The sequence below is a fragment of the Sciurus vulgaris genome, assembly GCF_902686455.1.
Source record: "Sciurus vulgaris genome assembly, chromosome: 5".
NCBI lineage: Eukaryota > Metazoa > Chordata > Mammalia > Rodentia > Sciuridae > Sciurus > Sciurus vulgaris.
In genome coordinates this window covers 94,242,763-94,270,235 of record NC_136465.1, presented here as the reverse complement: position 1 = coordinate 94,270,235, position 27,473 = coordinate 94,242,763, and the positions used below count along the sequence as shown (strand labels likewise).

General features: G+C 36.4%; 1 protein-coding gene across 2 annotated transcripts in view; it reads left to right on the top strand.

Moving 5' to 3' along the window:
* Positions 1 to 27,473, top strand: part of ITPR2 (inositol 1,4,5-trisphosphate receptor type 2) — a 525,070-nt gene that overhangs the window by 379,463 nt on the left and 118,134 nt on the right. For both annotated transcript variants that reach the window (XM_079139251.1, XM_079139250.1), the window contains 3 exons: positions 1,660 to 1,770; positions 6,820 to 6,915; positions 8,529 to 8,651. In XM_079139251.1, coding sequence (XP_078995377.1) covers positions 1,660 to 1,770; positions 6,820 to 6,915; positions 8,529 to 8,651 — 330 coding nt within the window. The remainder of the gene's footprint in view (positions 1 to 1,659; positions 1,771 to 6,819; positions 6,916 to 8,528; positions 8,652 to 27,473) is intronic.

The window sequence follows — 27,473 nt, the reverse complement described above, 5'->3', positions numbered from 1 at the left end:
ATTGAAAACAAACATCAGTGGTTGACAGAATGTAAATGAGAAAAAGAAATTTGTTTTCGTATTGAAAATTATATATACACACACAGAGTGCCTATGTGTACATGTACATATGTGGAAACATATACTCACACACGTATACATTGTAAGTACATAAAACATGTAAATAACATAAAACATGTGCACAAGTAAAACATGACAATAACTGACATAAATAATTTGTTATAGGGCTAATTTTTCCTTCTCTGTAATATGCATATGACACATTAAGAGTTTGTGAATTTTACCCTGAATATTTTTGGATTCTGCTTCAATTTCCTAGGGCAATGATACAAGAAAATCTAACAGTTGATGTTTAAGTTAAGGAAAAATATACAAATTTAGAGATTTGATTTTGTTGTTGATAAAGCCATGTCTATCTAAAATAGAAAATATGTATGTCTCACATTTCTATTAGTATTTCATGGGCAGTCTGTAAGAATGTTCCCAACTCATGGTCTTATGGAAATGGTGAAATTGAGTTTTGAAAATAATTTATTAACACCAAGTAAGTTCTAAAAGTAAAAACTAATAATAAAATAACTCAAACCCCACATATAATGCCCCATGTTCTGAAAATGTGTGGAAGGAAGGAAGGTTGCTAGCAAATTCTAGAAATGGACTGCAAATAGATTCCCTTTAAGTTTAGTAAACATTTCATGGGCAGAAAAATCTAAGGAAATAATGTGGACGGTGGATAGAAAACAGGTTTCCTCTGTGCCAGGGGAGTGAAAATTTCCTTGTATGAAGGAAAAATAAGACCCATGCTAAAAAGCGGTCATGTCAGAGTTGTCTTGATATTACCCTTTCTCATTTAACTAAGCAGGGTTTCAATTTTTTCATACTCCATGGCAAGGTTCTGTATTGTTACATAGTCTCAGGAATTTAGCCCTCAAACCTCTGGGATTTTAAGTTCTATAAAATTAAGTTCAGAATCCTAGCACAGATCTTTACCTTCAAAATGTGCATATTTATGTCTCAGGATGTTGTATGTAATTTCCCCAATCAAAATCTCTCTATGGATCACCCAGGTTTAAGAAATCTGCCAAACATTTCCCTTAATCACCATAATTGACAGTGTGTTCCCCCGAATATTAGGAGAGTCCCACATCACCTGTCTTTGCTGCTCTCCAGCACATGCAGCAACACCTCTCAGCACCAGTTTAGCATTAAGTAACAACTAAATTAAAGTGCTACATCAGTCCTATGAAATTTACTTACAAATCTCTCTATTTCATATTCTCTTAGTATGGGTGAAATCTTAAAACTGTAAGTTTAAAGAGCTCCTCTGTTGATGGCCATATTAAAAATTGATTGGCCAGAAGAGTGTTTAACTTCACCAGAGGTCTTTGAAATTCTGAAAGAAAATAGTTCATTTTAAAAGACAGGTGCTTCACAGAGTATCTCTCTCTCTCTCTTAGTGTTTTGTGTCCAAAACCTCTTAACTAATACCAACCAATTAATAAACTCCACACAAAATAATAAATCAAATACTTAAGGTTAAATCTTAATTATGTTCTAGAGGTCAAAAAATAAAGGTGATTTTCCTGTTTTATGTCCTATTATATTTAGTGTTTTCAAGTTGTAAATAAAAGGTTATTTTACAAATATTTTGCTTTCTAGACCTGTATTGCTACTCATGAATCTAATGGGATTGATATCATCATTGCTTTGATTCTGAATGACATAAATCCTCTTGGTAAATACCGAATGGACCTGGTGCTCCAGCTAAAGGTAGAGTAAATCCTCCTTTCAAATGGGAAAAGTCACATTCCCTATATAAAACTCCCTCACAGAGTTGACTCTCAGTCTTCAAATGGCTTTTGTCAAATGCAAGATGTTATCAGATTTTCAACTAATGAGTTGACAGAAAGGGATTATAAAATCAAAAGACTCACAACATTCCTGATAAAGTGTAAATTTAGCTTTGGGGTAATGTTCAATTGCAAGCTTCTGTGTGGATGTTCTCTCTAACAGCCCCCTTTTTTCACTACTTCCTTGCTGTTTTTATTTTGTAATTTTCATTATATAGAGAAGCAAAATGTGCTGCCCATTGACCATACTGTGTACTTATAGCCCACCTCAGCTAGAGCAGGTCACAATTCATTAGACAATATCAAAGGAGCGACATTTTAGTTTTATGTCTTTCTTCTTTCTAAATCCCTTTTACATTAAAATCTGAATTCCCTTCAAAAAATGTTATCATATTCATACTCCCTTTAAGAGAGCCCTTTAATTCAAGCCTGTACCCACTTTCAGCAGTTTTGTTTATCAGAAGTCAGGAACACAATGGCATTTACTTTTTTTTTCTTTTTGAACTTTTTGTTCAAATGAAATTAGACAAATGTATACACACAAGAAACTATATAAATCCCAATTGCTAAGGCATGATATTCAATTGAGATGAATTATTAAAGAGCACATTATTGTGTTTAGTGTTGATCAGGTTTAAAAAAAACACAATCATGGGTAAATGCAATTTCTCTGCAAAGTCAGGGTTATCCAATATCATAGAAAGCATATAATTAAGTTGAACTTTGTATGGGTAAATTTATGGACAAGAAGAGTAGAAATGATATTTTTATGATTCTGTTTCTAAATGTAGGTTTAGGTATCAGAAGAAATTTACTATGTCCTATTCATGTGAAGGTTGTGCTAAAGGCCCCAAGTAGGCAGGTACTTCTGTTTGCAGAAGAGATGAGTTTGTATTTTTTCACTGTCACCTGTGAGCTTTGAATGCTTCCACTCAGAACAGAATGAAGGTGGTCCCCATGTAGACAGCACTTGTGCCCTTTGACTTGCTGGCAGTAGGCCTCAGTTAGTGATGCCTCTGGGTCCCTGTGATAGTCAGCTTCATTTGAGTTACATAAAAACTTTTTGTAAATTTATCTTTAACCATAATTCATAAAGAAACATGTAGATTCCTTGGTCTTTGACTTTTGAAACCTCTCGTTAGTCTAAAGACTTTTACGTTAATATGTCTTTTTTTATTAGTATTGGATTTTTTTTTTTTTTACAGACTGCATTTTGATTCATTGTGCACATATGGGGTACATCATTTCATTTCTTTGGTCATACACGATGTAGATTCATACCATTCATGTAATCATACATGTACACAGGGTAATGATGCCTGTCTCATTCCACCATTTTTCATATCCCCTCCCTCTCATTTCCCTCTATGTAATATAAAGTTCCCTCATTCTTCTCTCATCCCTCCCCACCCCTACCCCCATCATATATCATCATCCACTTATCAGGGAAAACATTCATTTGGCCTTTGAATTTTGGGGACTGGCTTATTTCACTTAGCATGATTAATTTTAGTACCTATCCCTCTATTCCAGTAGTATTCTCCAGTTCCATCCATTTAACTGCAAATATCATAATATTATTCTTCTTTATGACTGAATAATATTCCATTGTGTATATATACCAGTTTCTTTATATTTAAGGGCATCTAGGTTGGCTCCATAATTAGCTATTGTGAACTGAGCTGCTGTAAACACTGATGTGGCTGTGTTACTATAGTATGCTAATTTTAAGTCCTTTGGGTATAAACCGAAGAGTGGGATAACTGGGTCAAAAGGTGGGTCCATTCCAAGTTTTCTGAGGATTCTCCACACTGCTTTCCAGAGTGGCTGCACCAATTTACAGGATTTATAAAGCACTTACAAACCTTTATACCAAAAATTCAAAGAACCCAATCAAAAAATGGGCCAAGGAACTGGACAGACACTTTACAGAAGAAGATATACAGGCGATTAATAAATACATGAAAAAGTGTTCAACAACTCTAGTAATTAAAGAAATGCAGATTAAAACAACTCTAAGATTTCATCTAACTCCAATTAGAATGGCTGTTATCAAGAACACAAACAATAATAGATGTTGGCATGGATGTGGGGGAAAAGGCACACTTTTACATTGCTGGTGGAGTTGCAAAAATATGTCTTAATGGAGGGAGAAACTTTAACGTTTGGGCCAGGTGTTGGGGTACATGCCTATGATCCCAGTGGCTCTGGAAGCTGGGGAAGGAAGATTGCAAGTTCAAGGTCAGCTTTAGTAACTGAGTGAGACCCTGACTCAAAATACAAAATAAAAAAGACTGGAGTTGTAGCTCGGTGGTAAAGTACCCTGGGTTCCATTTCCCACGCCAAAAATAAATAGATAAATAAATAAAGTAGGGTATATAGATCATTTACAAATCCAGAATTACGTAAAAAAATTAAATGGGTATGGTTTAATAGTACAAATATATAAGATATCCCAACAAAAATATTTTTAACAAAGGTTTCTTTTTTTATTTAATAGACACATTTATTTATATCTTCTAAAATATGGTAGTTCGATAAATCAAGGTTTGTGAAATACCAAATGTACAGGTTTGATTTGAAATATTTTCAGTATAGTTTTTTACTTAAAGATTGAGGTGAATGTAGTTTCTAAACAGTCTGTGAGGTTTTGTGCACTTTGGCTAACGTGTAAACACTGTCTGCAAGACAATATTGGTAAATTTGAGGGGCTTTCATTGGTAGGGGGCTTTAATAAATTCTCTATAACATATGCAAATTCTGTGTTAAAAATATTAGGGTTTTATTTTATATAATTCACTCTTGAATTTGATCACTTAATTGTTCATAATTTTATATTTTATATACTCATGTAGTATAATTCTTTATGAATTTTTTAAACGTATATATTATCCTTTACCTTTTAATTTTATTTTTTTATCACTGGTCTGTAAAGATGAAATGCTCAGTTTGTAAACAGAATTTTTGTTTTGTTTTGAAGAATCTGGCTTCCATTTGGAAGAAAACCCCCTATTAACTCTGACACTTCCATTTGATTTTTTAGTCTATATAGGCTCTTGTACTTTAAAATTGATTCAGTCTTCAGGAGGTCATTTACAAGATTTCTTTCTATTTTTCTGACATAGTATGAAAAAGAAAATTGGTCAAAAAATACCATATTGCCGATAGCATTCTGAAATTGGATGTAGTTTTAAGCTATTATGTATTGGTCCTGCTGCGTGTGATTCGTTAGAGAAGCCCGCTCACTTTGCCAGGGAGTAAGTTTTGAATTCTGTTGAGGTCTGTTCAGATGGCTGTAAGGATTTAAGCTCTTCACTAATCCTGAAATCATATTTCTTAGTTATGTTGTTTATGCACGATCCCACATTATAAAATTGGGTATTAGAATTGGTGCAAATCTGCAAAAAATGAAAATGGAACAAAACTACTAAGATCTTTTCTTTGTGGGTCAGTGGCTTTGGTGCTATCTCCATGTTTTCATCTTTATCATCTTCTAATATCTGCCACTTCAAGATAGTCTTCGTGGAGTACTACTGGATTAGAGAGATAGGTACTAAAATTAAACAGTAGAATTACTTTGCATAATCTTATAAAATTAGTATGCTGATTAGCTACCTAAATTAAACACTGAGTCAATTTATTTTTTTTATTCTATAAAAGATATTAACTTTCACTCACTTTGAAGAGCCTTAAAAACCATTGATTCTACCTCTTTTGTGCTATCAGAGATTATATGTGAAAATTAAGATCTGGTCTAAATGAATATAACAAAACACATGGTATTTTTTTGCCATTCAAAATTCTCCTGAGTGCTACTTAAAATCACAGTGTGCAGAAACATCTTTCATAATATCTAGAACCATCTCTGTGGTAGAGGATCACTACTGAACTTCTAGCCAAGCCTGCAGTGGTCATTCAAAATGTCTAGGATATTATGCTTTCTGTGATAAGACTTTCTATAACTTTGTGGTACCCATTTGGATTGCAAATTATTTTAGAAACAGTTTTGATATCTGTAAGTAAAAATGTTTAATATAATATATTTATAAACAAAATAAGAACACTCGAAATAGTATAAGCTATTTTATTCTCTATTAAACAAAAATAGAAAATATTATTCTTGGATTGGGAATGTAGCTCAGTGGTAGAACTCTTACCTACACAAGGCCCTGAATTCATTCTCCAGTATGGAGAAACAAAACAAAACAACTAGCCATGAAAAGAATATATTATTCTTCCATAGTCGATACTAAACATGGGCTTTGCACACAGTAAGCAAGCACTCTACCACTGGGCTACATCCCCAGCGGTTTTTGTTTGTTTGTTTGTTGTTGTTGTTTTTTTACTTTTATTTTGAGACAGGGTCTTACTAAGTTACCCAGGCTGGTCTTGAACTTGTGATTCTTTTGCCTTAGTCTCCAGAGTAGTTGGGATTATAGGCATGTGCCACCACACCTGACTGTGTTATCAGTAAACTTATATTTCTGACTCATAAATTTTGTATACTAGCTCAACCTATTTCAAATTTTGACTTGCTAATAATATTTCATTTTAAAAACCACTGTGCTAATTCTTTAAATTATATGCCATTTTTATAATATATGTCATTGATTCCTGTTCACTTTATTTCTTATTAAAGTGTCATGATAGGAATGACTATTTAGGAAATAAGGAAGGAAAATATATATTCATTCAGTATACCTATAGTAAGTCAATTTTGTGCTTACAGCACCTTTTTACCAATAGATAAAATATCCTTTGTTACATCTTTCATGATTCATTAGATTTATTTCATATTGACAATGATGTAAAACATCCTATTTGAAAACAATAAGACAAACGAAATTATCAGTTTTCAATTCTGTTTGATTAAAAAATGGTCCTGGCAATCTCAATTAAAACAAATGAAGGGGATCATTAGTCCATGAAATAGACTTTATGTGTGTAGTAACTCAGTCTGTGTCTCTAGAACAATGCCTCCAAGCTTTTGCTGGCGATTATGGAAAGCAGACATGACAGCGAGAATGCAGAGAGAATTCTTTTCAACATGAGACCCAGGGAACTGGTAAGGAAAATTTTTAAAGGTGTGTTAATAATGTGTAGCCTAAAAGGGAGAGGTTTATAGTATGCATGTCATAGAAAAAGGTTAGCAACTTTCCCTTCTCCACTCAGGCCTAATGGGACATCATGACTCACCATTATAAGTGTTTCCAAAGGCCTATAGGAATTGGGTCCTATGACTTCATTCATTTTATCCACTCTGAGAACTTCTCTTCACCAGATTGTTACAGTCTACTAAACTATATGCAAATGCTTTTTGTCAGAAAGAAAAGAAAGTTGACTATAGTTTAATAGTGCCTATGGTTAATCCACTGTATCCATGAGTCCCACATCTGTGGATTCAGCTAATCATAGAACAAAAATAATTTTAAAAAATTATGCCCTACTGAACATGAACAGACTTTTTCCTTGTCATTATTCCCTAAACAATATAGTATAACTATTAATGTAGTATTTACATTTTATTAAGTATTATTAGTATTATAAAGATAATTTAAAGTATATTGGAGGATATGCATTGATTATATGCAAATACTACACCATTTTTTATGAGGAACTTGAACATCCCCAGATTTTGGTATCCTCAGGGGTACTGGAACCAATTTCTCATAGATACTGAGGAATGACTGTAAATAAGGAAGGTATATAAAAATTGTGAACTATCTCCCAGATTCTATATCCATTTGAAAAGTAAAATTAATACATATTTTACTCTTACCTGAAAAATATTGCACAATGCTTGGCCTGGAGGAAATTGTGCAGAGATTTGATGGTGATTCTACAGAGATCATTAATGACTTCCTATTGTGGAAGTTATATTTCCTCCTCTTTCATGGCATGAAAAATTATAAAGTAATACAGACATGTTTTAAGTGCATTGAGTTTCAAAGGCATTGAGGACATACTAAAGCTATATAGCTTAGTGCCCCAATGACTAAGTCCCATAGTTGGAACCATAGTTGGTGCTGTGGAGAGACCCCTACGGAAGGCTAATGCCATTGTCTTATGCTTTATTAGTAAATAATGGAGTGAAGGAGAGAGATAAGATGCTGTGTGATTTAAACACATTTTCAATGAGAGCCTTGTATCTGTAAGCAGTGGGTTAAGAAGTATAGACTGTCCCTATCGTGGTTAAGTGAGATGATGAATTATGAATTTATTCAACAATAGAACTGTGTGATAGTTTTTTGAAAAATATTAGTTCTTGACTTGCTGACTCTCCACTGGAAGTAAGTTCCTGGAGGGTGGATGCCCTATTGTTTCCACTTATTATTATCACTGTTGTTGTTACACCATGTCCAGCACCATGTCTGTCTGTTCCCTCGTGGAGGCTCAGAAAATAATGGGTGCGTCTCAGGATTCCAGATTTCTCCTAAATCATGGGAACTTTGACATTTAAAAGTCAAAGCAGATGTTTCCAAGGAAGATAAGAATTGTAGGATCGCAGGACTATACTTCATACTTATTTAAAGAGAGAGAGTTTTCAAAGATATTTTCATTTTGAGTCTTTTATACTTTTGAGTCTCATGAAACTTCCCAATTTTAAATTATGACTCACAAAAATATCTAAAACATATGTGTGGAATTTCAAATCTGTTGTTCTTTTTTTTCTCCTAGGTGGATGTGATGAAGAATGCCTATAACCAAGGATTGGAATGTGATCATGGGGAAGAGGAAGGCGGAGATGATGGTGTTTCCCCAAAGGATGTTGGACACAATATCTATATTCTGGCCCATCAGGTGTCATATTTTATATCCTTATACTATTTTGCTTATCTTATCAATCATGTTTGATATCAGTGACTTATTATCATATTTTCCAGTTCTGGTCCTTTCATTTATTCAGTCCTTGCCCTCTGATGTTTGGGTTAAAGAAAGCAGAATGCCTAATTATACACTCCAGGGTAAGCTAGGGGACAGTCCACAAGAAACCAGTGGTTGGCACTGAAAACTGCTAGGCCAGGAGGAAGGAAGGGACAGTCTCACATCAGATGCTCAGGAATAGGTAAAACATGGCAACAAAGAGAAATCCTGAGAAGAGAAAGAGAGGCTCCTGAGAAAACAGAGAATATGACGTAAGGGGAACACTAAAGTCTCATTAGGACAAATCTGGCAGGTAGCTACTGGCCTCCTTGAATTGTAGATTGACATACTTTGTGCCAAAGCCATAAAGTAGCAGCCTCTAATTGGTTTCAACTGGACTTGTAGCAAATGTGAGGCTTTCAAATTTTTTCAGAAAAACTGTTTCCACTTCATGATTTATAAAAACCAACTCTTGGTAAATATTATTTGATTCCATTAACATGAAGCTCAAATTTAAATTTGCATTTTTAAATGCAGATTTGTTTAGAAGTTAAAAACTTGAAATGTACATTTGTTAATTTGATTTTGTCTATAATAGCCCCCTCTTTTTTATCAGAATAAAATTCAGACTTGATAATTCCTCATGATCTTTCTTTCTAGCCATCATCTCCCATTGACAATCTCTCCTTCCTCCCGCTTCCCCACTCATTTTATTGGTTGATTAAATAAGCAATGATCTATATAAGGTCAGATTCTGAGTAGATTTACTTTTAAAGGTTGCCCTTTAGACATTTCTTTTACCCTTTTCTACCCTTTGTATAACTGTCTAATTGATGTAAACTTGAGTATAATGTTTACAAAGACTTCTGGGAAGGAGTCAGATTTTTAAAGCTACTAACAAAAGAGGCTGCTATTGTTGCATGATCTAGTTGGGACATTGATAAGATTTTAAGGTCTCTTAATGTGTATCAGGTTGCACTTGTAGATCAGAAGGAGGTGAGGGTGAATAAGTTATAGCTGCAAAGACAAAGAACATTTTAGGTATTGAGGAACAGAAAGCAAGATGAAGGATGAGTTGAAGGAAGTAGACAATGGAGATTTAGGCTATGGAAAAGGTGTCATTCTGAGAGAGAAATCAGGTGATAGGAAATGAGTCAAGCTGGAACAAACACAGAAATGTGGTGACGGTATGTGTGAATGGGATCAAGGAGTTTCTGTAGGAGCTGTAGCGCTGTGTGTGTGTGTGTGTGTGTGTGTGTGTGTGTGTGTGTGTGTAGAGGGGTGGGGGCAGGGAAGGCCAGGAAGATTAGGGCAGGACCAGCAGCAATATCTTTTAGAAGGAAGGAGAAGGGTCTAGAGCCACAAGGGAAATTTAGGATATGGAAAAGGTGCTATTTTATTAAGAGTACATTCCTGACTGAAAGCTAGTCTTGCTCTGTCTGGGGTGGTTGTCCTGTGTGTGCATGAGCAGGTTTGTGAATAGGACCTGGCCATGCAGCTGTTGAGTGGGCAATGAGCCTCCAGATCAGGTCTGTTTACTTTGGAACCAGTGGAGTGGCAGTGTGTTTGTGTCAGATTATCCAACATCCTTGAAGAAGTTTTTAAAAAAATCTCAGATTACCAGTGTATTAGGGGTAACAACGAAATGTCAAGGTGAAGGAAAGACTTAGGGTAGTTCACGTGTAGCAGATAAATTTTAAGAGTAGAGGATTCAAAGTTTTCTAAGGGCTAAGTTGCATATTGAGAAGAATGGAGAGAGGATAAAGAATTTAAGAGTTGGTTACAGATTTCAAGATGATAACAAAAAAATGTAACTTATAAATGAAAGAAGGGGAAAATGAAGATGGCATAAAGGTCAGTTATTTTGATGGATTTGAGTTTATGAAAACATTTAGAGGAGAACAGATATCTCTGAAGATAATGTGGACTTGTCCAAGGAGTAGAAATTCAAAAGTAAAAGAGGGTTAGCAGTGAAAGGAAGAGAGAAACCAATGGATGTGAAAATGGCTAGAGTTTACATTCAGAGTTTTTTTTTTTAAGTTCCCCTAAACAAAATGTTGGAAAAGCAGTAGCTTGAGGAGCAATTAAAGTACAAAGTAGAGGTACATAAAAGCAGCCAGTCTTTAGGAAGAGAGAACACTGGGCTGGGTGAAGGGAACAAGTAGATTCTGAATTGCTGAAGGCTTTAAGCCTTGGGATTATATGTAAATTTGCAGTTAAATTGAGAGTCCACATGGGTCCCTGCATAGGAGTGGAGTAGTACAGGACCAGTTGTGCATAACGGACACTGCAATGCTAAGCAATTGTCTGCTTATTTTATTACAGTCACACAAGAAATCGCTACCTCACCGCCTTTTAGATGTATTCTTTATGAGGTGATTCCTGCCACCAACATTTTATGAAAGATTGTTAGCATTCACTCACAGAAGAGCCCACTGTGCTCTGTTGACCTTTTCACAAGTTGCTTCTTTGGCTTTCTCTAGCCTGGGATATCATATTTGGTATCTTAGGCGGCCAACCATGGTTGCTGAGTTCCGTATAGGCTTATTGTCCAAACAGCTCCTGTGCCAGCGAGTAAATGCAGGCATGCTTCAGAAGTGGCCTTGTGGGGCTGGGGTTGTGGCTCAGTGGTAGAGCACTTGCCTAGCATGTGTGAGGCACTGGGTTCGATTCTCAGCACCACATATTTACAAGTAAAGTTAGAGGTTCATTGACAATTAAAAATATATTAAAAAAAAAAAGAAGTGGCTTTGTAGGGGTGTGCTTGAATCCAGCTTTCCCTGCTTTCGTTGTGAATGTGGGATCCTTAGGCTCTGCATGCAAATGACTATGCAGCTTGGTTTCTGCCTTTGCACAGTTCAGCAATTCAAAAGCCAAGATGCAGCTTCCTCCTTGTTTTACTATAATCATCTTTTGTACAGACGGTTTATTTTAGTGCTCTCAGACTTTCAGTTTTTGTTGTTATGCTTTTAATGGCAGTGAGATGGTTCTGCTTTTTCTACCATGACATCCCTTTTGGCCCTTCCTGTGGTTGGTGTTACAAGAAACAAATAATGCTTCTTGTAAGTGTCTTGTCTGATCTACATAAAACTATAAATACATCAAAAAGGGAATTTCTTAAATTCTAATACTATGGTGTCGTGCGGAGAATTTCCTTAACATTCAGTTGTGTTCTTTGTGACTTCTGTCTTCCTCAGGCTCTTCTTCTGCTTCTCTGACCCCTCTCTCTGCTGTAGTCTTGATCTTTTATATTCTACTTCCTTCCTGTTCCTTCTTCTCTGTTTTTGCTTTCTATTTAGGCCCTGCCCACCATTTGGGCATCATTCAGTACTTTGTTACGTTTAACCTGTATTAAGCCACATTATTCCTCTCATTCCTTCTAACTATTTCTGTGTTTTTTCTCTGCAACTCTTCTTTTAATGCCCATCCGAAATAAGAAGTACATGCAGGAGAAGTCTCAGATAGTAAGCCTGTGGGAAGAAGCAAAAATAAGCCTTGCATCATAAAGTGAGAGAACATATCACTTTAATTAGTTATATGAAATTCTTTTCAAAATTCAGCCTTTAAAATTTTTCATGACCATTTTCTCATATCAATAAATGGTCTTTGAAGATGTAATTTTAATGACTGCACAATTGTGCATTGTTTGAATAGACCATAATTTATCTAATCACTCCTTATTGTTAGACATTACGTTTCTAATATATTTGATATTATAAATCACACTATGATTAACATCCTCATACATTAATCTTTGTCTGCCACACTGATTATTTTCCTAGGATAAATTCCAAGAAGTTTAATTACTGGGTCACAGAGTTGTGACTGTGTTATGTTTCTTGATGAATATTGTAAAATTATTTTCCAGTGTATGAAGTACTTAACTTACTTGATCCTAAGATTATTACCATTTAAAAAGTCTTTGCCAAACTGATAGTGTTTGGAACATAGTGATCACTCAACAGGTGGTTTTTTAAAACAAATTAATGTATGATAGATGAATGGGGATCTCATTTTTGATTCACATCTTTTAGGTTTCAAGTAAAAGAGACTCTCTTTTAATGAGTTCTTTGGTCACTTGTATTTCTTCTGTGAAAATGTACTTATCCCTTCTTTATTGGGTTCATTTTCTTTTTGCTGAATTTTAATTAAGGATAACAACCCTTTGTAAGTCATCTTGGTTATATCTACTTCCTGATTTATTGACTTTTTAGTATTTTAATGGTAGTTTTCTTCCACCACCTTAAGTTCTGTTAAATGCTCACTTAGATTTTCTACTAATGAAATATTTTCTAATGAATCTAGTTTTTTTTATTTAATCATGTAATTCTTCAATGTCATAATGCAGAAATAGTAATAAGGTATGTTCTGATGCTAATTCATCTCTAAAGTCATATTCCAAGATTTCATGTAAAAGCAATCCATGAGGACAGGGTTATATGAGAGGCTGGGTCACAGTGGAAGCTTTGGGAGAAGAGAGCGGGGCCGAATCATACCACCTTCAGGGTGGGATGGGTCATGGGAATGAATGGGACTGGTGGGCCTGGGACAGTCTGATGATCCTCTCCCAAGGTAGGCAACCATTACTCACCTCTGCTGACCTGTCAACTGGGATTGTAGGTCCTGACTTTCTTCTTTCAATATTTCAAAAGAAGTCTGAATTTTGAAATTAAATAAATATACATATATATATCCTAACCTTTAAAAATTGGCAGCTCATTTAAGGTTTTTAAAAACACTGAGCAGGCCAAACAAAACTCTCCAGCAAGTTGAATGCAACTTATCAGTTTACCACTCATGGAGTAAAGGATCCAAATGCCTCATTCATTCTTTGATCTGATTGCATAGATATATTGAGTACTTACTGAATGCCAGGTACTGTGCCAGATACTAGGCTGCAGCAGTGAAGATGATCAACACAGGTCAGCTCTCAGGGAAATTCCATTTTGCCTGGGAGCCATGAAGGGGAGACAGACAAACCAGAAAGGGTGGCAGATAGATATAAGTGATGAAAGAGCAGGGACTGCTGGAGACTGGTTGATCTGGATGGTTTACTCTGCTGAGCTGAAACTGAAGCTAGATCTAAGGAAAGAAACAAAAGTCAGTGCACAAAGTGGGGATGTGGTGTACAAGTGGTTCGAAAGTGGCGATGAGTTAGGCATGTTTCCAGGAGCCAAAGAAGACCTGGGGAGCTGGACCCGCAGCCAGCTATTAGCTCTTGAATATGATATTAGTCACATAAAATTCACCTCAGGTTCGTTTATCATCAGAGGGTCATTCAAGAGCATGTATTGAACACCTCTTATGTCAGGCATTGTGTTAGTTGCTAAGATAAAAAGAAAAATAAAATGCCTCAAGAAGCTCTCAATGAACTGAATGTAACAGAGGAAGACAGAGAAATCAGGGTAATTTAAAGTGCTGTTTTAAAATAGAGTCTGTGCAAGATGCTATTCCCCTAGGAAGCAGGGGAGGCTTCTAGGAGACACTTGAACTGAACCAGGTAGGATAAAGAGATGGGGAGGACATTCCAGGCAAAGTGAACAGCTTCTGCAAACATGCACCATAGATATATACAGGGAGGAACTTCTGGGTTTTTTTTCTCATATTTTTCTTTGGTGCATTTTAGTTGTACATAGTGGTGGGATCTGTTGTTACATAGTTGTTGAATATAGTTATACATGTATATAATATAATAATATAATTTTACCAGTATTATTCCCCAGTGTATTTTTCTTTCCCTGCCCTCCTCCCTCCCCTGGTCCCTTGCCTCTATTGATCTCCCTTCAATTTTCATGAGACCACCCCCTCCCTGTCTTTTTCCTTTTTCCTCTATTGCTTCCACATATGAAAGAAAACATACAACTCTCAGCCTTCTGAGTTTGGCTTATTTTTCTTAACATAATGTTCTCTATTCCATCATTTTCCTGAAAGTGACATAATTTCATTTTTCTTTATGACTAAATAAAACTCCACTGTGCATATATACCATATTTTCTTTTCTTTATCCATTCATCTGTTGATGGTCATCTAGGCTGGTTCTGTAGTTAAGTTGTGAATTGTGCTGCTATAAACATGGGAATGCATGTATCACTATAGTACAATGACTTTAATTCTTTAGGATAAATACCAAGGACTGGTATACCTGGGTCATATGGTGGTTCCATGTCTAATCTTTCAGGAAACCTCCATACTGATTTCCATAGTGGCTGTACTAATTTACAATACCACCAACCATGTAAAAGTGTTCCTTTTTTGCCACATCCTCTCCAGCACTTATTATTATTTGTATTCTTGATGACTGGACTGCCATTCTGACTAGAGTGAGATAAAATCTCAATGTAGTTTTGATTTGCATTTCCCTAATTGCCAATGATGTTGACATTTTTTTATATATTTGTTAGCCATTTGTATTTCTTCTTTTGAGAAGTGTCTGTTTAGTTCATTTGCCCATTTATTAGCTGAATTATTTGCTTTTGATTTTTTTTAGTTTTTTTATACGTTCTAGATAATAATTCTGTCAGAGGAATGACTAGCAGAGATTTTCTCCCATTGTGTAGGTTCTCTTTTCACTTTCCCTTGCTTTTTAATTTGATGTCATCCCAGTTATTAACTCTTGGTGTATCTCCTGAGCCTTTAGAAGGAGTCCTATTGAGGAAGTTACTGCCTATGCCTATATGTTGGAGTGGTGACCCTGTTTTTCTAGGAGTTATGGTTTCTGGTCTGATTACTAGGTCTTTGATCTATCTTCTGTTGGATTTTGTACAGGGTGGGAGATAAGGGTCTAGCCTCGTTTTTATTTTTTTTACATATAGATAACCAGCTTTCTCAGCACCATTTGTTAAAAAGGCTGTCTTTTCTCCAGTTTATGTTTTCATTACCTTTGTCAAGGTTGTGTGGATTTGACTCTGTGTCCTCTATTCTGTACCAAAAGTCAATATATCTGTTTTTATGCCAGTATCATGCAGTTTTTATTACTGTTGTTCTGTAGTATAATTTGAAGCCAAGTATTGTAATGCCTACAAGGATTGTTTCTTTGACTTAGAATTGCTTTGGTTTTTCAGGGTCTTTCATTCTTCCAAATGAATTTTAGAACTTTTTTTTTTTTGTTTTTAGTTCTGTAAAGAATGTTATTGGAATTTTGATGGGTTTGCATTGGATCTGTATAGTACTTTTAGTAGTATGGCCATTTATTTATTTATTTATTTTAATTAAAAATCATAAATTTACATAGGGCAATGTTGTTTGATTCATTCTGTTATTTTTCCCCTTCCCCCCCACCCCTCCTACCCCTCTTTTCCCTCTATACAGTCCTTCCTTCCTCCATTCTTACCACCGTATGGCCATTTTAACAGTATTAATTTTGCGTATCCATGAGCACAGGAAGTCTTTCCATCTTCTTGTGTCTTTTTCAATTTCTTTATTCAGTGTTCTATAGTTTTCATTTTAGAGTTCTTTTACCTCCTTGGTTAGATTTATTTCTAGGTTTTTTCTTTTCTTATTTTTTTTTTTTTGAGGCTATCATGAATGGAATTGTTTTCATGTTTTCTTTCTCATCATATTTGTTATTGATACGCAATTAACTATTGATTTTTGAATCAACATTCAAAATTTGTAACCTGATACTTTGTTGAATTTATTAGCTCTAGCTGTCTTTCAATAGAGCTTTTTTTATTCTCTAATTATACTATCATGTCATCAGTAAACAGTGATGCTTTGACTTCTTTCCTATTTTTATCCCTTTTATTTCCTTCTCTTGTCTAATTACTCTCACTGGAATTTCTAGTACTGTATTAAATGGGAGAGGTGAAAGCGACAATCCTTGTCTTTTCCAGATTTTTTATAGCGCTGTCATTTATTGAGTACTTACAACTTGCCAATTCATTACAAATATTAAGAACTCTATAGATATTATCCTATTGAATCCACAAATTCATCCTGTGAGATAATATATCAATTTTTTATTGTTGCATAACAAATTAGCACAAACTTAGTAGCTTACAACAATACCTATTTATTATATTACAGGTATAAAGATTAGAAGTCTGGGTTGGCTCAAGTAGATTCTCTGTTAGTGTCTAACAAAGCCAAAATCAAATGCAGGTTCGGGTAGGCTCACATCTGGAAGTTCTGGGAAGAATCCCCATGCAAGCTCATTCTGCTTTGGCCAAATTTAGTTCACTGGTTGTTCCAGATTTTTAAAGGAAATTCTTTCAGTTTTCCCTCATTCACTATAATGTTGTCTTTTGGTTTGTCATACATAGCCTCTTTATGATATTGAAGTAGCTTCTATTCCTAGTTTCTTCAGTGTTTTTATCATGAGTGTATACTGAAGTTTGACAGAGACCTTCTCTACAGGGAGAAACTTGTTTTGGGACTATTCATAGGGATTTTTTATGGTACCCACGTGTCTTTATGTGAGATAAACTATGATAATTTGAATTGAGTAAACATGGGTGATATCTTAATGAGTAATCACAGGCACTTAGCACAGAAGAATGAATGAATGACTAGTATATGATATATTCCAAAGCTTTGGTATTTTATAGTTTAAATATTTTAGTTAAAAAACTAAATAAAGATATTTTACCATGATCAAAATTGATGATTTCTGCTACTGGTGTATAAAGTTCTTCTGTATAAATACAAACCTTTTTTTCTGATCCCATGCCGAGTATAATAGATACTCAAGAAGAGTATGGGAGAACAATTAACTGCAAAAATGCATGCCTGCTGTTAATACGTTTATGCAAGATAGTCACTTGTTTTCGTTAGCTTTATTGTCACTGTGACCAAACAGCCTGATAAGAGCAATGTAGGAAAAGTTTATTTTGGCTTATGGTTTCAGAGGGTCAATTTATAGTCGACTGACTCCATATTTCTGGGCCTAGAACATCATGGCAGTAGGCTGTGATGAAGAAAAGCAGCTCAGGACATGGCACCCAGGAAGCCAAGAGAGAACTCTGACTCTTTCGTCACCCCCAGTGTAACATCCCCAGTAACCTACTTCCTTCAGTCGCAGCCTACCTGCATACGGTTGCCGACCAGTTAATCAGTATGAGTGGATTAACCCGCTGATCTGTTTATACTTCTTATATTCTAATCATTTCACCTCTGGAAATTCTTGCATGGTCTCACCCATGAGCTTTTGGGGGACACCTCACAGCTAAACCATAGCAGCAGTAGATAAATAACATCTTGCAAAACTGATACTAGCATTCTGGCAGTCAAGGATCTTATTCAACTACTGCTTTTATTTTTAATTTTATAGATCACTCTTTGCCAATCTCTTCTGTAAACTCTGCAAGACTGGGCTAGGTATTATCTTCTCTCTTGTTAGGCACTTTTATTAATTTTTTAAATGAAGTTATCCTCCTGACATAATAGAATATCTCCTCATTTAGTATTTTAGTATTGCCATAGTTCCTTGAAAATCTGAAGTATGAACTACCTACCCCATGTCCTAATTAACTTCCAACCAACAATGATTTTTCTGTTTTGAATTCTTATATTGTTTTGTTCGCCTTGCATCACATGATTATATATCATCCTAGAATTGTTCTTTAATATTTCATGCATAAGGATCTTGGCAGTAGGCTCACAAATCTGGGTGCCCATGAACTATCTTTTAAAAACAACAACAACAAGCTTTTCTACAAAGGAAAAAAACATAATGGAAAATTTCTAGGTGTGATAGATTTTAAATCCTCTAACTGGCACCCAAATATCCTTCACTGAGCAACAAATAATCTTTGTGTTACTGTCATTTAAGTGACCTCTCAAATTCATGGTTAGTGGGAGCAATAAATACAATCCAGGAAATGGATTGAAATTGGATTCTGTAGTTGTTAGATTGATGTAAGGATCATGAAGCCAGGTTTAGTGGAAGCAATTTGTAGTATTATTATTATTTTGCTCAACATTTCATGTTTGCTATATATTTATTTTTGAGTGACATAATTATCAGAACATCAATCTGAATTCTAGCCATGTGTAAGGCTGTTGCCATGTCTCTGACTCCTCCTATATCCATTGAATACAATGTTTATCAGGAAAACTAGAAATAGCAGACAGGGCTTCTGAGTTGTTCTTTTTCCCCTCCCAAGAAAAATGCACAGTATTTCCTAGTGTACTTCAGATCCTTGAATTAGTACCCTATCTGAACCCAAAGCCAACATCTGTTTCTTAACACTTAGGAGAGAGAGACTGAATGGTAGGAATAGCATGGTATTTTAAGCACTGTGATTATATTATACTAAAGAAGTTTTCTAGATGTCCTGATAGTCTTCATTAATCCATTTTTTCCCCTTGAGAATTCTATTTCATAGCTGCGATTGCTTAAACTATGTTCATTTTAAGGGATAAGCATATAAATTATTCTAAATAAATTTTAATTTATACTGAAATCATATGAAATGCATATATCACTCCAACTACTTAAAATGTTTCCCTTAGAGAGTTACGCTTTTCACCTCTTTGCAGCTTCTATTTTCTTATGCTAATATGTGTAATCAGCATTGCTTCATTTACTTTATTTGTAGAAGCAGAAGGATGGGTTCGTAATTGGATACATAACTTCCATCTCTAATATCTTTGAAGGGTTTTAACTAACTTACAATTACTTCATCTTTATTATTGCTTGTGGTGCAGAAAGTAGAAAACACAGCTGGGTTTTTCAACTTGCAAAGGCACTTGTAGCTCAGTAATATGTTAGCTGGAATATTGTATCAAGGATATTTTGCAAACTGCTTAGTGGTTATTCACCCTACACTGTGTGTTTTCCCTATGAGCTATTTATGTCACTTAACTTCTCTGACTTCAGCTTTCTCATCTACTAAAATATGATGGGCATTCATGAGCTATGTTTGCAAAGTAAATTTCTAGGGACCTATATGAACATCAGAGTATATTTGGACCTGATGTCTCTTTTACTGGATTAGATTATGTTTTAAGTATGGATTGAAATAACTAACCATATACTAGATATTTATGTATTTATATATGCATCATATATAAAAGAGGAATTTGAGGTTGAATGAGAAATGCTCATGTTTAATTATACTGTTAGAATATGTAAGATCAAAAGCCTTAAGAAGGAAAGGGGGATCTAAGTATTCTGAGGATCTTGGCTAATATTCTGACTGCTTTTCAGAGATAGATCTGAGTTTTTTGGTAACCAAGTGTAGAAAATAATGGATTAATATATCTAAGCTACTCTTTGATAGCCAACTTTTGCTGGTATTTAACTCTGAAAGGAATTTATATGAAGACATAGTATAACAACATGGACAGTGTTTGCTAAAAGAGTTCTGCAGAATATTCCAGATGAAGTGATACACTTTACTGTTTTTCAGTCCTCAGGGATAATGTTCAACACTTTATTTATAATCAAATGAATACAGTTAATTCTGGACTATGTCAAATATAGCAGAGGTTGTGAAAATAGATGTGTAAGGTTACTTCAGAGATAGACTGTGATAATGTTGAAACTTTCCAAAATGTGAACTAAATTGAAAAAGCTTTTAAAAATCACAAGATTGGGGCGATCCAAGATGGCAGACTAGAGGGTGACTGCATCTCCAGTCACTCCAGAACCCAGGACTCAAGAATGGGAGGCACTGAGAGACTCGGACTAAAATAGAACCACGGGGTGAGTCTCCCCCACCCGGTGAAGCTTGGCCCAGGCGGCAGGCCCGGATTTGGGCGGCTTATTAGAGTAGGGCAGGGCAGCTAGAGTCTCCCCCAGGCAGCCTGAGCACTCCGGCGGTGGGCTTCTCCCACAGGGCCCGGATTCTCCAGCTTCTCGAAGCAGGCCCCCCAGTGAGAGCCTTTCTGCACAGAACCAGCTCCAAGTCCCTGAGCCAGCATGCAGCGAGCTCCAGCCCGCCCGCAGGTTGCTTCAGAGACCAGAACAGGGCAGCCAGGGACTTCCCCAAGCAGCCTGGCTCCCTCCGGTGGGAAGCGCTTTTCTAGGTTAGCTTCTTGGAGCAGACTGCCCAGTGAGAGCCGTTCTACACAGAGCCAGCCACAAGTCCCTAAGCCAGCAGAGACCTCTGACCCACAAGCAGCCTCTGGGACCAGGGCAGGGCAGCCAGAGACCTCTCCAGGCGGTCCTGTCCCCTCCAGCCGCAGGCTTTTTCCACGGGGCGATCCTAGATGGAGGACTAGAGGATGACTGCATCTCCAGTCAATCCAGAACCCAGGATTCAAGAAGGGGAGGCATTGAGAGACTCGGACTAAAATAGAGCCACGGGGTGAGACTCCCCCACCCGGTGAGGCTCGGCCGGGATGGCAGGCCTGGATTCGGGCAGCTTATTAGAGTAGGGCAGGACAGCTAGAGTCTTCTCCAGGCAGCCCTGGGCACTCCGGCAGTGGGCTCCTCCCACATGGCCAGCTTCTCGGAGCAGGCCCCCCCAGTGAGAGCCTTTCCACACAGAGCCAGCTCCAAGCCCTGGAACCAGTAGCAGGCTAGGGGCAGGTTTCTTCGGAAGCACTGCATTATCAAGTTACTCAAGACTTCAGGCTACTGAAGGCTGGGAGGTGATACACTGGAAATCTACAGGGACAATATAAGCCAATAGAGGAATCTGCAATATCACAGAGTCCCACTGACATCTGACCAATATGAGAAAACAAGGGAAGAAAATGTCCCAGCAAACCCTAGATACTATATCAATAAAACCCATGACAGCACAGCAGAAGAAATGTCAGAAAGGGAGTTCAGAATGTACATAATTAAACATCAGGGAAGCAAACGAGGAGATGAAAGAGCAAATGCAGGCGTTGAGGGAGGAGAAGAAAGAGCAAATGCAGGCATTAAATGATCGCACCAATCAATAGTTAAAAGAGCAAATACTAGAAGCAAGAGATCATTTCAATAAAGAGTTAGAGATACTGAAAAAAAACCAAACAGAAAATCCTTGAAATGAAGGAAACAGTAAACCAAGTTAAAAACTCCATAGAAAAGCATAACCAATAGGATAGAACAACCTGGAAGACAGAACCTCAGATATGAAGACAAAATATTTAATCTTGAAACAAAGTTGACCAAACAGAAAAGATGGCAAGAAATCATGAACAGAATCTACAAGAATTATGGGATATCATGAAAAGGCCAAATTTAAGAATTATTGGGATTGAGGAAGGTTTAGAGGAACAAACCAAAGGAATGAACAATCTATTCAATGAAATAACATCAGAAAATTTCCCAAGTCTGAAGAATGAAATGGAAAACCAGGTACAAGAGGCTTACAGGACTCCAAATATACAAAATTACAACAGACCCACACCAAGGCACGTTATAATGAAAATACCTAACATACAAAATAAAGACAGAATTTTAAAATTCTTTAAAATGAGAGAAAAGAATCAAATTACATTCAGGGGGAAACCAATACGGATATCAGCAGATTTTTCAGTCCAGACCCTAAAAGCTAGAAGGGCCTGGAACAACATTTACCAAGCCCTGAAAGAAAATGGATGCCAACCAAGAATCTTATACCCAGCAAAACTTACATTCAGATTTGACGATGAAATAAGATCCTTCCATGATAAACAAAAGCTAAAGGAATTTACAAAAAGAAAGCCGGCATTAGAGAACATTCTCAGCAAAATATTCCATGAGGAAGAGATGAAAAACAATGATGCAAATCAGCAACAGGAGGAACTAGCCTAAAGGAATAGCCAAATAAAGGAGAAACCAAATCATGTCAAAAAACAAAATGAGTCAATGACTGGGAATACAAATCATATCACAATAATAACCCTGAATGTTAATGGCATGAACTCATCAATCAAAAGGACATAGACTGCAGATTGGATTAAAAAGAAAAATCCAACAATATGCTGCCTGCAGAGAACTCATCTCATAGAAAGAGATACCCATAGAATAAAGGTGAAAGGATGGGAAAAAACATACAATGCACACGGACACAGCAAAAAAGCTGGAGTATCTATCCTCATTTCAGGATAATGTGGACTTCAAGCCAAAACTAGTCAGAAGGGATAAAGAAGGACATTACATACTGCTTAAGGGAAGCATAAATCAGCAAGGCATAACAATCATAAATATCTATGCCCCGAACATTGGCTCATCCATGTACATCAAACAAATCCTTCTCAATTCCGGAAATCAAATAGACCACAACACAATAATACTAGGCGATTTTAACATACCTCTCTCACCACTGGATAGATTGTCCAAACAAAAATTGAATAAAGAAACCATAGATCTCAATAACACAATCAACAATTTAGACTTAACCGACTTATATAGAATATACCATCCAACAAAGAACAAATACACTTTCTTCTCAGCAGCACATGGATCCTTCTCTAAAATAGACCATGTTTTATGCCACAAAGCTACTGTTAGCAAATACAAGAAGATAGAGATACTACCTTGTACTCTATCAGATCATAATGGACTGAAATTAGAAATAAATGACAGAATCAAAAACAGAAACTTTTCCAATACCTGGAGATTAAATAATACACTATTATATGATGAATGGATAACAGAAGACATCAGGAGGGAAATAAAAAAATTCTTAGAAGTAAACGAGAATAAAGACACATCATATCAAAATCTCTGGGACACTATGAAAGCAGTACTTAGAGGAAGATTTATTTCATGGGGCGCATTCAACAAAAGAAATAGAAATCAACAAATAAATGACTTAACACTACAGCTCAAAACCCTAGAAAAAGAAGAGCAGACCAACACCAAAAGTAGTAGAAGACAGGAAATAGTTAAAATCAGAGCCGAAATCAACACAATTGAAACAAAAGAAACAATCGGAAAAATTAACAAAATAAATAGTTGGTTCTTTGAAAAAATAAAATCGATAAACCCTTAGCCACACTAACAAAGAGAAAAAGAGAGAAAACTCAAATTACTAAAATTTGGAATGTACAAGGAAATATCACAACAGACACGAGTGAAATACAAAACATAATTAGAAGCTATTTTGAAAATCTATACTCCGAGAAAACAGAAAACCTCGAAGACATCAACAAGTTTCTAGAGACATATGAATTACCTAAACTGAACGAGGAGGACATACACAACTTAAATCAATTTCAAGCAATGAAATAGAAGAGGTCATCAAAAGCCTGCCAACAAAGAAAAGTCCGGGACCAGATGGGTTCTCAGCCGAGTTCTACAAAATCTTTAAGGAAGAGCTCATTCCAATACTTCTCAAAGTATTCCATACAATAGAAGAGGAGGGAACCCTCCCAAACTCATTCTATGAAGCCAATATCATTCTGATACCTAAACCAGACAGAGACACATCGAGGAAAGAAAATTTCAGACCAATATCCTTAATGAACATCAACGCAAAAATTCTCCACAAAATTTTAGCAAATTGCATACAAAAATATATTAAAAAGATAGTGCACCACGATCAAGTGGGTTTTATCCCAGGGATGCAAGGTTGGTTCAACATCTGGAAATCAAATGTCATTCACCACATCAACAGACTAACAGTTAAGAATCACATGATTATTTCAATAGATGCAGAAAAAGCATTTGATAAAATACAGCATCCCTTCATGCTCAAAACACTAGAAAAAATTGGGGTTAGTGGGAACATTCCTTAACATTGTGAAGGCCATCTACGCTAAGCCCATGGCCAATATCATTCTAAATGGTGAAAACTGAAAGCATTCCCCCTAAAAACTGGAACAAGGCAGGGATGCCCTCTTTCACCACTTCTATTCAACATCGTTCTTGAGACTCTAGCCAGAGCAATTAGACAAACCAAAGAAACTAAAGGGATACGAATTAGAAAAGAAGAACTCAAACAATCCCTGTTTGCTGATGACATGATTATATATTTAGAGGAACCTGGAAATTCCACCAGAAAACTCTTAGAACTCATAAGTGAATTCAGTAAAGTAGCAGGTTACAAGATCAATGCTCATAAATTCAATGCATTTTTATACATAAGTGATGAATCTTCAGAAAGAGAAATTAGGAAAAGTGCCCCATTCACAATAGCATCGAAAAAAAATAAAATACTTGGGAATCAATCTCACAAAAGAGATGAAAGACCTCTACAATGAGAACTACAGAATACTAAAGAAAGAACTTAAAGAAAACCTTAGAAGATGGAAAGATCTCCCATGTTCTTGGATAGGCAGAATTAATATTGTCAAAATGGTCATACTACCGAAAGTGCTATACAGATTCAATGCAATTCCAATTAAAATCTCAATGATGTACCTTACAGAAATAGAGCAAGCAATTATGAAATTCATCTGGAAGAACAAAAAACCCAGAATAGCTAAAGTAATCCTCAGTAGAAAGAGCAGAGGGGCATCGCAATACCAGATCTTCAACTCTATTACAAAGCAATAGTAACAAAAACGGCATGGTATTGGTACCAAAATAGACAGGTAGATCAATGGTACAGAATAGAGGACATGGACACAAACCCAAATAAATACAATTTCCTCATACTAGACAAAGGTGCCAAAAATATGCAATGGAGAAAAGATAGCCTCTTCAACAAATGGTGCTGGGAAAACTGGAAAACCATATGCAACACAATGAAATTAAACCCCTATCTCTCACCCTGCAGAAAACTCTGCTCAAAATGGATCAAGGACCTCGGAATCAGACCAGAGACCCTGCAAATTATAGAAGAAAAAGTAGGTCCAAACCTTCAACTTGTTGGCTCAGGAGCAGACTTCCTTAACAGGACTCCCATAGCCCAAGAAATAAAAGCAAGAATCAACAACTGGGATAGATTCAAACTAAAAAGCTTTCTCTCAGCAAAGGAAACTATCAGTAATGTAAAGAGAGAGCCTACAGAGTGGGAGAAAATCTTTGCCACTCATACTTCAGATAGAGCGCTAATTTCCAGAAACTATAAAGAACTAAAAAAACTCTGCACCAAGAATATAAATAATCCAATCAACAAATGGGCTAAGGAAATGAACAAAGACTTCACAGAAGAAGATGTACAAGCAATCAACAGATATATGAAAAAATGTTCAAAATCTCTAGTAATAAGAGAAATGCAAATCAAAACTACCCTAAGATTTCATCTCACCCCAATTAGAATGGCAATTATCAAGAACACAAGCAACAATAGGTGTTGGTGAGGATGTGGGGAAAAAGGTACACTCATACATTGCTAGTGGGGTTGCAAATTAATGCAGCCACTCTGGAAAGCAGTATGGAGATTCCTCAGAAAGCTTGGAATGGAACCATCATTTGACCCAGCTATCCCACTCCTTGGCCTATACCCAAAGGACTTAAAATCAGAATACTACGGAGATACAGCCACATCAATGTTCATTGCTGCTCAATCCACCATAGCCAGATTGTGGAACCAACCTAGATGCCCTTCAGTTGATGAATGGATAAATAAACTGTCGCATATATATACAATGGACTATTACTCCGCCATCAAGAATGATAAAATTATGGCATTTGCAGGCAAATGGTTGAAATTGGAGAATATCATGCTAAGTGAGATAAGCCAATTTCAAAAAACTAAAGGACGAATGATCTCGCTGCTAAGCGGGTGAGGACATATAATGGGGGGTAGGAGGGGTTAGCATTAGTGTTAGGGTTAGGTTTAGGGTTAGGGATAAGGAGGGTGGTAAGCATGGAGGAAGGAAGGACTGTATAGAGGGAATAACGGGGTGAGAGGGGTGGGGGGGAAGTGAAAAAAAAATAACAGAATGAATCAAACAACACTGCCCTATGTAAATTTATGATTTGTAATTAAAAATATATATATATAAAAAAATCACAAGATTAACATATTGAGTTGAAAAAATAGATTTAGCTTAATTGCCCAGGTATGCAATAAGCCTGCTCTTCTCAGTGGTGGGAATAAAGAACTGATCAGACAGACCGAAATTCCTCCCCTCAATGAACTGGCATCCCTCCTTGGGATCACACTGATTGTTCCTCTTGGTGCATGGGTTCTATGGACACCAATCATGTAGCAGGTGGGATGCACAGGGTGTGGAAATGACACATAGTCTCTTCTTACGAGGTTCACCTTTTATTCCAGGAAGAGACACAGAAACAGTCACATTGCACCAAGTCCCCTGGAAAATGCGTATCTGGGGTGCCCTGGGATCTCAGGGTGGGAGTATACCTGGGAAAACATGGACACAAGAGCCAGAATGTGTCAGGGAGAGAACTCAAAGGAGTCTGAGGAACAGATTGAGTTCACTCTATACTCAATTATGTGATCATTCACTCAGTATTCAAGCATGTTCATCTGATTCTCTGAAAAACCTCTAGCCCACTGGCTCAAAATTCTGCTCCTTTTTATAGCAAAACTGCTCAAGAGAATGTACATAATTGTTACCTCCAATTCTCTTTCCTTTCTCTCTTAAATGCATTGCGGGCTTTTATCTCCACCATGCCATCAATATATTCTAGGTGGACTGCAGTGACTGTCACCTCCCTAAGTCTGATGGTTTGTCCTCTTCCTCATCTTATTTGACCTGTCACTAACATTTGACCAGTTGGTCACTCTCTTCTCCTTGAAGTACTTTCTTCACTTAGTTTTCACACAGCACTGTCTTCTGATCTTTCTTTTTCCTTCTTCTCAGTCTCCTTCACTGTTTCCTATTCTTCTCTCCTTCTGTCTGAGGCGTTCTGGTCACAGTGTTATAGGACTCAATTTTTGGATCTCTTGGCTTTTTAATCAGTGATCACTCCCTGGGCGATCTCATTCAATCACATGACTGTAAGTACCAGCAGTACCATGATAAATCCCACATTTTTAT